This window comes from Pan paniscus, chromosome 17, assembly GCF_029289425.2.
Source record: "Pan paniscus chromosome 17, NHGRI_mPanPan1-v2.0_pri, whole genome shotgun sequence".
Classification (NCBI taxonomy): Eukaryota; Metazoa; Chordata; class Mammalia; order Primates; family Hominidae; genus Pan; species Pan paniscus.
In genome coordinates, this window is record NC_073266.2 from 66195198 (window position 1) to 66207739 (window position 12542).

The 12542-nt window shown below is 49.7% G+C and overlaps 1 protein-coding gene across 9 annotated transcripts in view; it reads left to right on the forward strand.

Moving 5' to 3' along the window:
• The window catches only part of CTIF (cap binding complex dependent translation initiation factor), a 328591-nt gene that overhangs the window by 124070 nt on the left and 191979 nt on the right, over positions 1–12542 (forward strand). For all 9 annotated transcript variants that reach the window (XM_008952543.6, XM_034943646.3, XM_034943648.3 and 6 more), the window contains 3 exons: positions 348–421; positions 1041–1145; positions 6898–6973. In XM_008952543.6, the coding sequence (XP_008950791.3) occupies positions 348–421; positions 1041–1145; positions 6898–6973 (255 nt within the window). The remainder of the gene's footprint in view (positions 1–347; positions 422–1040; positions 1146–6897; positions 6974–12542) is intronic.

Consider the following 12542-nt stretch of genomic DNA (forward strand, 5'->3'; position numbering starts at 1 on the left):
TCCCTGGGGAGAAGCCTCAGCCATCAGGCTGGCAGTGGTGATGGTGGCTCTGGGTAGTACAGAGCCCTTGCTGGGTGTGGAGGCTTTGAGGAGAGAGCCATGGGCCTGGGGCAGCAGGGGCTTGGACCCTTCTGTATACATCTATAAAACCTCAGTGAAACGAGGGCCCATGCCTGGGGGGAGGCCAGGAGACCCCCAGGCAGTCCCCTGACTCTGACTGGGTGCACCAGCCACCATACTCACTTGGGGGCTCACTCCAGCCCCCCAGCCCCTCAGGCCCTGGCCCCGTGTTCTCAGCATCCTGGCCAAGCAATTAATGTCAGCCCTTTCACCTCCATCTCTTCCAGAATGGCAGCAAAGACAACTCTCTGGACATGCTGGGCACGGACATCTGGGCGGCCAACACCTTCGATTCCTTCAGGTAACCTCCTCCTCCTCCTTCCCTGTGGTGTGAGGTCCAGCCGGGAAACTGGCTTCCTTGGGGGCCGAATGAATGCTGATGGTTCATGAGCAAGAGGCAGAGAGAAGCAGAGTAGGGGATGTAGGAAGGATGGGGTGGAAAGAAGGCCGGAGAGAGGAGGCGGTGAGTGTCAACGGGAGACAGTGGAGGCATGGGGAGGGCCCCCGGGATGGGGCTGCAGAGGCTGGGCCCCGCTTCCCACTAGCCTGCCTCATCTACCTCAGGGTGGCCGGGTCGTCACTTTGAGCTGCTTGTCAGAGGCTGGAGACTGGCATTTGGCCCCTTGCTCACCCTGGCCTTCCTCAAATGTGGGCACGAAAACAAACTCAGGTGTTGCAGTGGCCGCTGTGCAGTGGGCATCAGGCCCACACTTGTTTCATAAGCATGCACTTTCCCACGGCAGGGTGAGGAAGGTGAGGGGTGGCACCTGGGGCTCCATTCTGAGTGGGGCTCCCCTCCTGGCCCCTGGTGGCCCCTTTCTGCGGATCTGCTCTGCCAGGTTCAGCCTGGCCCCCTGGTTCCGTCAGTAACTGGGCTGTTGCCCTCTTGCCTCCGTTTCTCACCCTCCCTCGCCCTCTAGTGGTGCCACCTGGGACCTGCAGCCGGAAAAGCTGGACTTCACCCAGTTCCACCGCAAAGTCCGACACACGCCCAAGCAGCCCCTGCCACACATCGACCGCGAAGGGTAAGGGGTGCCGGGGCTCTTACCCAGGGTGGGGTGGGGCAGGGGACGGGAGTGGCCTTTGCCTCCACAGGGAGGCTGCTCTGCTGCAAGGGGACTCAGGTGGCTGATGCCCCGGGATGCTCTTCTTATGCGGCCCAGAGCTGCAGGCTCACTGGCTTCTCCTGGAATCCCTCCATTTCCCTCTGCCCAGCCCCCTCTAGCCATGCCATCCCCACCTGCTCCTGATGACCCACAGTGGCCCTGCTTGTCAGTAATCCAGGCCAGCGCAGCAGAATCACCTGGGCGGTGGCACAGAGGACAGGCCCACCCCAGAGTCTGTGATTCCGTAGGTGTGGACTGAGGCTGTGTGTTTCTAACAAGTTCCCCAGTGGGTGCTGATGCTGGTCCAGGGACCACACTTGGGGAGCAGCTGGTGTCATGCCTGATTTTACACTGGCTTTTCTCACCCTCTATGACTTTGTGTGGCAGGGTTGCCTTCCCTTTTCAAAAGTGGTGTCACAGCCTGGGCCGACCTCAGGACAGGAATGTGACTCCAGTGAGACACAGAGGTGTGGGACAAATGGCTGCTCCTTCTTTTGTAGTTTTATATAATTTTTAATGAGGCAGAATTCCCATACTATAAAATTAACCATTATAAAGTGTTCAATCCACTGGCATTTAGTATGCTAGCCCTGTTGTGCAACTACCATGTCTATCTAGTTCTGAAACATTCTCATCATCCCAATATAAAACCCCATACCCACTAGGCAATCATTCCCCATCCCATCACCACCCCCAGCCCCTGGCAACCACCAATCTGCTTTCTGTTTCTATTAATTAATCTATTTTACATACTTACAGAAACAGTCATATGTGACCTCTTGGGCCTGGCTTCTTTCCCTTGGCATAATGTTTTTGAGGTTCATTCATTATAGCATGTATCAGAACTTTATTCCTTTTCATGGCTGAATACTATTCCATTGTATGGATATACCACAATTTGTTTACCCATGCATCTATCAATCCTTACTTGAGTCATCTCCACCTTTTGGCTATTGTCAAAAATACTGCTGTATCTGTTTGAGTCCTTGCTTGTAATTACTTGGGTGTATACCTGGGGTGGAATTGCTGGGTTGTATGGTAATTCTGTTGAACTCTTTGAGGAGCTGTCAAACTGTGTTCCATAGCAGCTGAATATTCTGCATTCATACCAGCAATGTGTGAGATTCCAATTTCTCCACATCCCCACCAGCACTTGCGCTTTTTCTTCTTTCTTGGTTTTTGTTTGTTTGTGTTTTATTATGATACTGATGACCCTTACTTTTCCTTCCAGCCCTCCCCTGCTCACTCTTGTCTCCCTTTCACTTCAGATCTAAGTATTAGTGACTTTACTGGACACTATCCTACATCTCACATGTCTTCCTGCTGCTATATTTGTCCCACCCAACCTCTCCTCTTGGCAACATTGGTCCCATCATAGTGTAATGAGCAACAACCCGCGGAAAGAAATGGGGTCATTCCTACTTTAGAGATGAGGAAAATAACACTCAGAGAAGCAAAGTAACTTGCCTGAATAACAGAGCCATCATTTAAGGCCAGGCCTTCTGACACCATCCAACCCCTAGTTCACCACATCAGGGTATTCTTAACCTCCTTAAAATTTTCTGCAAATTTGTATGTGTGCATGCACACGTGTGTGTTGCTGGGGAGAGGCCCATCACTTGCATCCGACTCTCCCAGGAGACACCAGCCTCTCACACGCCTCTTTTTCATTGCTCTCCCTGTTGTGGGTTCCATTTCTCTTTGGGCGAAGAGGGAGAGACGGCTTTGCGCATGGAGGCACTGGTTAAGATGGAGCATAGGAGAGACACAGCTGCAAGGCTCCCGACCCTACCTTACCCCATCCACCCTGCTCACTGCCTGCTCAGCACACTCATTCAGTTGCAGGGAGGCCATGCTCCTTCCAGGCTGCTGAGCTGCACAGGGCTGGGCCTCCACACTTCTGTGCTTAGGAAGGATGGCCTTACCTACCTTTCTCAGCGGGTCAGCTTCAGGAAGGGGTCGTGAGCAAAGGTGATGCTTGCCCGGTGTCCTGTTGCAACAGTGTAGTGGAGCTTGGGTATGCCACAGGAATAGGAGCAGGATTTTGCTTTTTTCAAGTTCAGTGTAGCCAGTCTGTCACTAGACCTGCTGGGTCCCTGCATGGTGCTGGGTACCAGGAAAGTAGACACACACACACACACACACACACACACGAGTATACAATACAGTCCCTACCCAGAAGGACTGTTTATTCTACTGGGAAAAGGAAATATGAACCTGTTCATGATGGAGACTGTGTAGGGGAAGAAAGACTAGACTATGCGGTGTAGACATACAGACTAGACTATGCAGTGTAGATATATAGACACCATAAAGACATATATAGACAGGTATAAAGTGTGATGCCTGGTGCAGGGTTAAATAAAGTCAATGCAAAAGGGGTTAGAAAGGAGAGCACTTTACAGGTTGAACCATCTGGGAAAGGCTTCAGGAGGGAGACTTCCCTGGGCAGCTCCAGTCTCTCCTGTGTGCCCCGGGAGCACATAGCTGGTGAAGTCAGTGGGGACACCGAGGCCTGGGGAGATCGAAGTGATGGTGCTGCCTTATTGACTACAGGTGCCCAAAGGGGCCTGCATGTTGAAGGCAAGCTTGCCAAAGTGTCTCACCAGTCCCCAGAGATGAACTAAACTCCTAGCAAAAAAGCGATGAATAACTATGAAGGAGAGGAATTCCCCTTATGCTGAGGGACTTTGTCCTTCTGAAGCCAGAGTAACCAGCCACACCTGTGTCACCAGCTGTGGGCCTGAATTCCTCGGCCAGTCTCACTTTCTTACCAGGAGCCTCCAGATTTGCTGAGAGTCACCTGGGGTCTCCCATGGATATCTGGCTCACTAGCCAAAGCCTGTCACTCCCAGGTTCCCAGGGAGTCTGAGTGCAGTGTCTGTGGCCACCTCATGGCCAGACCAGGAACTGTGTCCCCCTTAGAGTCCTGCTGTAGTGGAGACACACTCCATGCGCCAGCCACTGCAGCCTTCCTGGGATGCAGGTACCACTCAGTTGCCAAGGCTCCCTGCAGCCTGTGTTTCCATGGAGGGACAGAAATCAGAGAAGGCTGTTGCCTTGGAAACCCTGTTGGCAGCAGTGACTCAGCTGGTCTGTAGCCACCTTCAGCCCTCCAAACCTGCAGGCCTCTGGGGAGATCTGAGCCCTGACGAGGGCAGGCCTCGTGGGACAGCAGCCCTCCCTGCAGGCCTCCACCTGCCCACCCCCAGGGGCGCTGAGGCGAGAACAGAAAGCTGTGTTTGGAGTGTGCTAGGCTGGTGCCCAGCGTGTGCTTGGAGTTCAGCGCATGCAAGAGAGTCCTGAGGTGTGTTTTACCCACAGGAGACACTGGGGAGGTGGTATCAGCCATTCTAGTCAAGCCAAGTCCCCAGTGCCCTCCTCCCCTATGGCCCAGGCGGGTGCAGAACACAGAAGACTACACGCAGTTGGTGCTTTCACAGGCCAGCCTGTCTGCACCAGGCAGATTGATGAGTTAAGAGATGTTTGGATGTTCCGGGCCTTTCTCCACCTGCTCACCTGTAGCCCCAGCACATCACAGTTGTGGGGACAGCCGGGGGCCGGGGGAAACTTTTTCTTTTCCTTCATGCCTGTTATACCTTGCACACCATTCCCCACCCCAGCTCCACCATGCCCCTTGCCTACCCCTTGCACCCTGACCCCTAACATGCTCTAGCCACAGCAAACTGGCACCACACATGCTCCTAACTCTAGGCCTTTGCCTGCGCCTTGTCCGCCTGGGACATCCTCCCAAATTCCCTGTGCTTGGCCAGCTCACCTCTCACCTTCCTCCCGCCCCTCGCCCAAGACAGTTCTAGACGCTGCTCCTTGGGGTTCCTGCAACGATCCCTTGTCCCCGACGGGGCACTTGCTGCTGTACTGTGGGGGGTGATTATCCCGCCAGACACCGAGAGGGCCAGTTGTGTGCACTGTTTACACCTGGGTCCCAGACCCTGTCCAGAGCCGGGCACAGAAGTGTTTGGTGAATGGAGAAATGAGCCATCAAATGGGGCTTGGGTTAGCCCCCTGTTCTCTTCCACCCAGGCCTTTGCTGGTGTTTGCAGCTAGTTTCTCCACCTCTGGGTTCCAGGGCGCCTCTGGCCATAGGACTTTTATGACACTGATCTCGTGCTGCCCCCTAATGGTGCTCAGGCACCCAGCCCTGTTAGAGGAGTTTAGGATTTGTTCTAAGAGCCATCCACTGTCTGAGGGCAGGAACCAAAACTGATTTTTTTTTGTTCACAAGGCCCAAAACAGAAGAGATACTTGGTAAATGTTTAAACAATGAACTAGTTACTCTGAAATGTGAGATTCGCATGAACTCTGCAGCTGGAAAATGACCCAACTCATGGGACATCTCTCACCATTCCTCAGTCAATACCAGTAATAATAGTAACTGACAATACTTACTATGCACCGGCCATGCTCCAGCCCCTGTTCTAAGTGTTTGCCTCATTTATTTAAAACTCGCCACCACCCAGAGAGGGAGGAACTGTTATCATCTTCACTTCAATAGATGAAGCAACTAGGAGACCCAGAAATTGAGTAATTTGCATGAGGCTGGGTTGGCTCCAGAATCTGTGTCGTTAATTAATCACCCTCCTGCCTCTTTGCCCAAACAACAGCAACAATATTAGTGGTAATGAAAGTAGTCATAGTAGTAGCAATATATTTACTTCATTATTTATTTTATTATAATCTTGTTATTATTACCAGTATTTACCATTAAACATATGTGTGTATGTTTAAGATATATTTAATGGTAAATACAGATAATAATACATACACAAGAAATATACACACACACATTTATAAACAAGCTAAACATTTATATATATATATATATAAGCTAGACTATATATGTGTGTATTTATGTACCGTTTACTGTGTGCTGTCACAGTTCTAAACATCTAAGCACTCCAGATACATTCATTAATTTAATCCTCCAGCCACCTTAAGATGTTAGACACTATTATCCTCATTTAACAAATGAGGAAACTCATTTGATGAAATGAGTACAGAGAGGTTAAACAACTTGTACAGGGTCCCCAGTTGGTAAGGGATGCAGCGGGGATTCAAACCCTGGGAGTCTGGTTTCGGAATCTGCACCCTTAAATATGCCAAAGATTCAGAGTTGGCCAGGGAGTTGGGGCCAGCCTCTCTGGCCCGAGGGCACGCCCACTCACAGAGGACATGAAGACAAAGCATAGACTATCTGAGTGGGCTTGCTGGACTGACCCAGAGTCAAGCCAAAAAGGAAGGAAGCCCTATTGGGTTTTCTCCTAGCCCCTGCCAGCCTATGTGACCTTGAGAAAGTTGCTTGGTGTCTCTGTCCACTGATCTTCTGTTCAGTGTAATGGGGCAAGGTGGATGGGCTTTGACAGGAGTTGTGATGAGTAAGGAGCTTAGCTTCTCTGCCTGGAAGGAGCAAGGGGAACTCTGGTTCCGCTCCCACCTCCCTCCAGGTTGGCTGTTGCATTACGGGAGGACCCCCCCACACACACACACAGCGTCTCTAGGGCTGTTTCCTGTAGGTGGGACAGCCCCTGCAGGGCTTGAGGGTGGGCAGCACCAGGTATCTGCTGACTGTCCCTCCTCTCCTGCTGGCCGGATGGGACAGGAGGCATGAATGAGCCATCTTTCCAATGCCTTTCTGTCTTTTCTGGTCCAGGTGTGGCAAAGGGAAGCTGGAAGATGGGGATGGCATCAACCTGAATGACATCGAGAAGGTCCTTCCAGCCTGGCAGGTAGGTGCAGGGGCAGGCTCTCTAACAGCCCACCCCCACCCCTGGAGTCCTGATCCTCTTCCTGGACAGGACCTAACCGAAGCACTCCTTCTGGCCCCTTGTTCCAGCAAGGAGTGTAATCGCCTGTATGGTAATAATAGGCAGGGCTGGCTACCTGCCATTCTCCAGGGTGTCCCATTGTGATCGTGTGTGTGACAGCCTACTCGGTGATGCTGCAGGCCCTGCTGGCAGGCCTGATGTGCCCTAGAGATGAAATAGACCATGCCCTGTTAACTCAGTGAACTTGGAAGTTTTTGTCCCTTGGCCTGAAACCTCTCTGCAGGTGAAGTGTCCTGTGGTGTGTTCAGGTGGGACTGGCAGGCCTGGAAGAGATTCTAATGTGGCTGGGGCTGTCTTTAGGCTTTTGAACAGTGGACTTGCCCTGCTGGCCTCCAGGTGTCTGCTATGCTTGCTCTTTTTTTTATTGATTGGGCCTCTTTCCTGGAATCAGGCCAGGTTCCAGGACAAAGAGGATTCACTCAGTGAATCCAGGTCTCTAGATACTTATAGTGCTGGACTTTTGGTGGAAACAGCAGGAGTCTAGCTGCTCTCAGGAGTGCGACTGGGCCTGCTGCAGGGGTGTAAAAGCAGTGGACCTTCCACAGTGACTGAGTCTGCCACTGCCAGTGACCATGACCTACCACCACACTCCACTGTGCCACCCTTCCCTTCTCTCCTGATTCTTCTCCTGCTATTTTACCTATATCCATTCATCTCTTCCTGGTGCCTTTGCCATTTTGTTTCTTCTCTGTTCATGCCTTGGGCCTATCAATGAGAGACAATAGAGCATACAGTTAAGACCTCATCTATTTGATTATGATGTGCCTTGGTGTGGTGGTTTTCTTCATGTTTCTCCCACTTGGGATTTATTGAGTTTCTTGGATCTGTAGGTTTATAGTTTCATCAAATTTGGAAAATTTTCAGCCACTATTCCTCCTACTTTCCCTCAACCCTGGGGTTCCAATTGTATGTATTCTATGCTTCTTCATCTTTTCCCATGGCTCACCAAAGCTCTGCCTGATTTTTTAAAGTCTTTCTTTACTCTCTGTGTTTCATTTTGGATAGTTTTTATTGCTATTTCTTCAAGTTCACTAATATTTTATTCCAGTGTCAAATCTACTGTTAATCCCATTCAGTATATTTTTCATTTCAGATATTGTAGTTTTTATCTCTCGAAGGTCATTGTGGGCTTTTTTAATAAATATATATATATATATATCTTCTCTTCCTCATGCTTTCTTTTCTGCAGCATATAGAACCTATTCCCAATAGCTGTTTTAAGTCCTTCTCTACTAATTCTGTCATCCATATAATCTCTGAGTCTATTTCTATTCATTGATTTTTCTCTTGGTTATGGGGCATACCTTTCTTTACATGCTTGGTAATTTGATGTTAAATGTCATATGTTAGAACCTTTACATTATTGGGTGCTATTTTTTTTGTATCACTTTAAATATTTTGGGTTTTGTTCTGGATCACAGTTAAGTTACATAAAAACAGTTTGATCCTTTCAAGACTTGCTTTTAGGCTTTGTTAGGGTGGGAAGACTTTAGTGTAGGGCAAATTTTGCTCCACTGCTGAATCAATACCCTTCTGAGATTGCCACCCAATGCTCTGTGTATTAGGAGGTGTTCCCCCCTGGCTGGAGAAACACAAACTATTTTCAGCCCTATGTGATCTCAGTGGATTGTTCTATCTATTCCTTGCCTCAGAAGTTTCCTTACACATGGACAAATTAATACTCAGCCAAAGACTTGAGAGGCTAAGATTTCTGGATTTATCTCTGTATGTTGGTCTCTCCTCTTTAGTACTCTGCCTTGCAAATCAAATTGTCTTGGACTCCGTGGATTTTGAACCCTGTCATCTTAGCTCATTGAGACCACTGGGCCCTGGACTGCCCTCCCTGTGTTGCAGACTGGAAACTTTCCAGGCAATGAACCAGAGCACACATAGAGGTCACCTCATTACAAAGAGAAATATGATGACTTTATTGTGGAGAAACCTGGAAGGCCCCAACGTGACCAGGTGATCAAGGAAACATCATTAGTGATGGGATGGGTGGACACTATGTCCCCCTGATGTGCCACACAGAAAACCCAACATCATTTCTTGGGTTTTCCTTCCAAGAAAGCATAGCCTGAGTCTGGTTTTTGGAAATCAGTATAAGGACCACTCTCTATAACTGCTTGGACACAAAAGACAGGGAAAGACTGAGGAAGTCTTCCAGATTGTAGAAGACTGAAGAGGCAAATGACTAAATACAACTTGTGTTCCTTGCTGAAATCCTGAACCAGAAGGAAATGCTGACCTTGCTGGGACAGTTGGAGAATGTGATTAGGTCTGTGGGTGGGACAGTAGTGTTGCTTCGATGTCAGTTTCCTGACTTGGAGGCGGTGTTGGTCATGTGGGCGAGTGTGCTTGACTTTGAGAAATACACACTATGATGTTTGAGGGATATGGGCCTGGTGTCTGCAGCGTCTCCTCAAATGGTTTAGAAAGAGATTGATGATAATGGTTTGTAGACACAGAGGAAGAGAAAGGGCAAACATGCGGAGGTGTTAACAGTTGGGGAATCTGAGTGAGGAGGACGTGGATGTTCTTTGTACAGTTCTTGCACTTTCCTATAAATTTGACAGGAAAAGGAATCAATCAGTAGGGCCGAGGCTGTGATGTATAAGTCACAGGCAGAGTATCAGCTCATGAAACACCCTTTGGGCTGGATCTATATTAAATTATCACTGCTAATGGAAAGCCAGCCTTGACGCAAGAGAAAAAAGGGTAAGGTACTCGAAGTGACCACCTTATCACTCCATTTCTAAATGCCAAGAGCATTCATCATTGATAGAAGAAGTACATTTGAGAGACCCCGATCTAGGTGAGAAACCAGATGCCCCCTGCACTAGGCGGGGTGTTGACCACTCGGTACCCTTTGAGCCAGAAGCTTGGGAGTCATGGCTGGAAAAGTAACAGATCTGACACTTTGTGTTGTTTGGTGACTGTTTCTTCACTCCTCTAGGGTACAAAATGGAGGACCTTTGGTTCCTGCTCAGACGAGAAAGGAGAGCTGGGCTGCTGGCTGGGTGGGAGGTTGGCGGTCAAGGGCTTGGTGTCTGGACCCAGGCATAGTCCCCATGGAATCCCAGCCCTGCCATTGACTAGCCCAGGAGTCTTGGGCTAGCTACTTACTCGCACTCTGCCTCAGTTTCCTCCTCTGTAAGATGAGGGAAATAACCATATCTACTTTATGGGGCGTTTGGGAAGATCAAGCACATTCCTTCACTTGAGGTGCTGAGGATGATGCCCAGCGCACAGTGGGTGCTGTGTTGGTCTCGGCTGTAATTATTCCCGGGACTCAACACTGCCAGTGAAGCCCCACCTTCTGAGGGTGGACCAGGCTATGGGGGCCCCCTCTGTTAAGAAGAGGGAGGAGGGGGTGATTTCTTGCTCCTACCCCCAGGTGAGTTGTTTCTTGGTGAAGAGGGCATTTCTGCTGGGCAAAAGCTCAGATGATGAACCTTGGCTCATAGGTTACCAAGGCCCTGGTTGATTCTTCTCCTATGCAGCCTGACAGGCAGTGGAGACAGATTGGACTAGAGGTCAGAAGAATCCACTTCTGGATGTCTGCCAGAGCCATGTGTGTGACCTCTCCTCTGTGGGCCTCAGTTTACTCATCAGCATAATGACACAGTTGTATTAGATCAGAGATTTGCAAACTGTGAAGCAGATTCTCCTGGGTTGCCCCTGGGTGCTACTAGGGGGAACAGGGAGGCGGAAGCAGCCAGTTCTAGGGGCCCCCACTTGGGCCCGCCCAGAACTGTTTGGCTGGTGCCTCTAAATCAGGATTCTAACGTGGTTTCATGTAAAGAAACAATTCTACTACTAAACAAACTTTGAACATCATCAGACCAAGGTCCTCTGAGGTTTCACATTCTAGAGTTTTCTTTTTTTTCTCAAGGGACGGTAAATCAGTGAGAATTCTGGGCTCTCCAGGGCCCACAGGTGATGCTAAGCTCTTAGGGGCGGCTGGTAGTGGAGGCTTTCACCCACCGTCTCCACCGTCAGGCTGGAGCAGAAGGGCTTGGATATTCGTGTGTACGCACACACACTCTTACACACCATCTATCACACACATGTACACACACCACACACATCAAACATACACATATCATACACCTACACATACACACTGCACATACCACACACCACACATGTACATACACACATATACACATCACACACATCCCTTCACACCCTACACACACACATACACTACACATGCACGCACATACATCACACACATATACACCCATATATACACAGCACACACGCACACACACACACCACATGTTTCCATGACACACACTTTGGATGTGCTTTGCCCTCAGTGAACTATCAGCAGATGAATCTGAGGCCACGGTGCTGGAGCTCAGCTGCATGTCGGAACTGCCTGGGAAGTGCTGAAATCTACACTCTCTGCCCACTGTGTTCCTCATTTACTGTTGTGTAACAAATTGCTCAAAACTTAGTGGCTTAAAACAACAAAGAGTTATGATCCACACACTTTCTGGGAGCAGCTTAGCTGGTGGTTCAGACTCAAGGTCTCTCATGAGTTTGCAGTCAAGCTGATGACCAGGGATGCCACCATCAGAAGGCACACCTGGGCTGGAAGACCCCCTCCTGTGTCTGAAGGCAGGAGGCTTCAGTTCCTCCCTGGCTGGGGGCAGGAGGCCTGGGTTCCTCCCTGGCTTCCTTGCCATGATATCTGCATAAGCTGCTTGAGTGCCCTCAGAATATGGCAGCTGTCTTTCCCCAAAGCAAGTGGTGACGGGGGGAGAGAGAGAGAAGACTCCATCGCAGAAGTCACACTCGTTTATAGCCTGATCTCAGAAGTGACAGAGCTTCACACTGCCATTTGCTGTATGTCATTTGCACAGACCAACCCTGGTACAATATGGGAAGGGCCTACACAGAGGTGCGGATCCCCAAAGGCAGGAATCATGGGGGGCTCCTGGAGGCTGGAGAACACCCTCACTGAATCACACCCAGGAATCCATTTCTTTCTTTTTTCTTTTCTTTTCTTCCTTCCTTCCTTCCTTTCTTCCTTCCTTTCTTCCTTCCTTCCTTTTTTTTTTTGGAGTCTCTCTCTGGCACCCAGGCTGGAGTGCAGTGGCACAATCTTGGATCATTGCAACCTCCACCTCCCAGGTACAAGCAATTCTCGTGCCTCAGCCTCCCAAGTAACTGGGCCACAGGTGCCCACCACCATGCCCAGGTAATTTTTGTATTTTTAGTAGAGATGGGGTTTCACCATCTTGGCCAGGCTGGTCTCGAACTCCTGACCTCAAGTGATCTGCCCACCTCAGCCTCCCAAAGTGTTGGGATTACAGGCATGAGCCACTGTGTCCAGCTAGAATCTGCATTTTTAAAGCATTGTAGGAAATTCTGATTATCAGCAAGAGTTGAAAACTTAAAGTCCTGGCTGATAATGCTCCTGGCTTGACTGCTCCTTGGAGTATCTGCAATTCACATG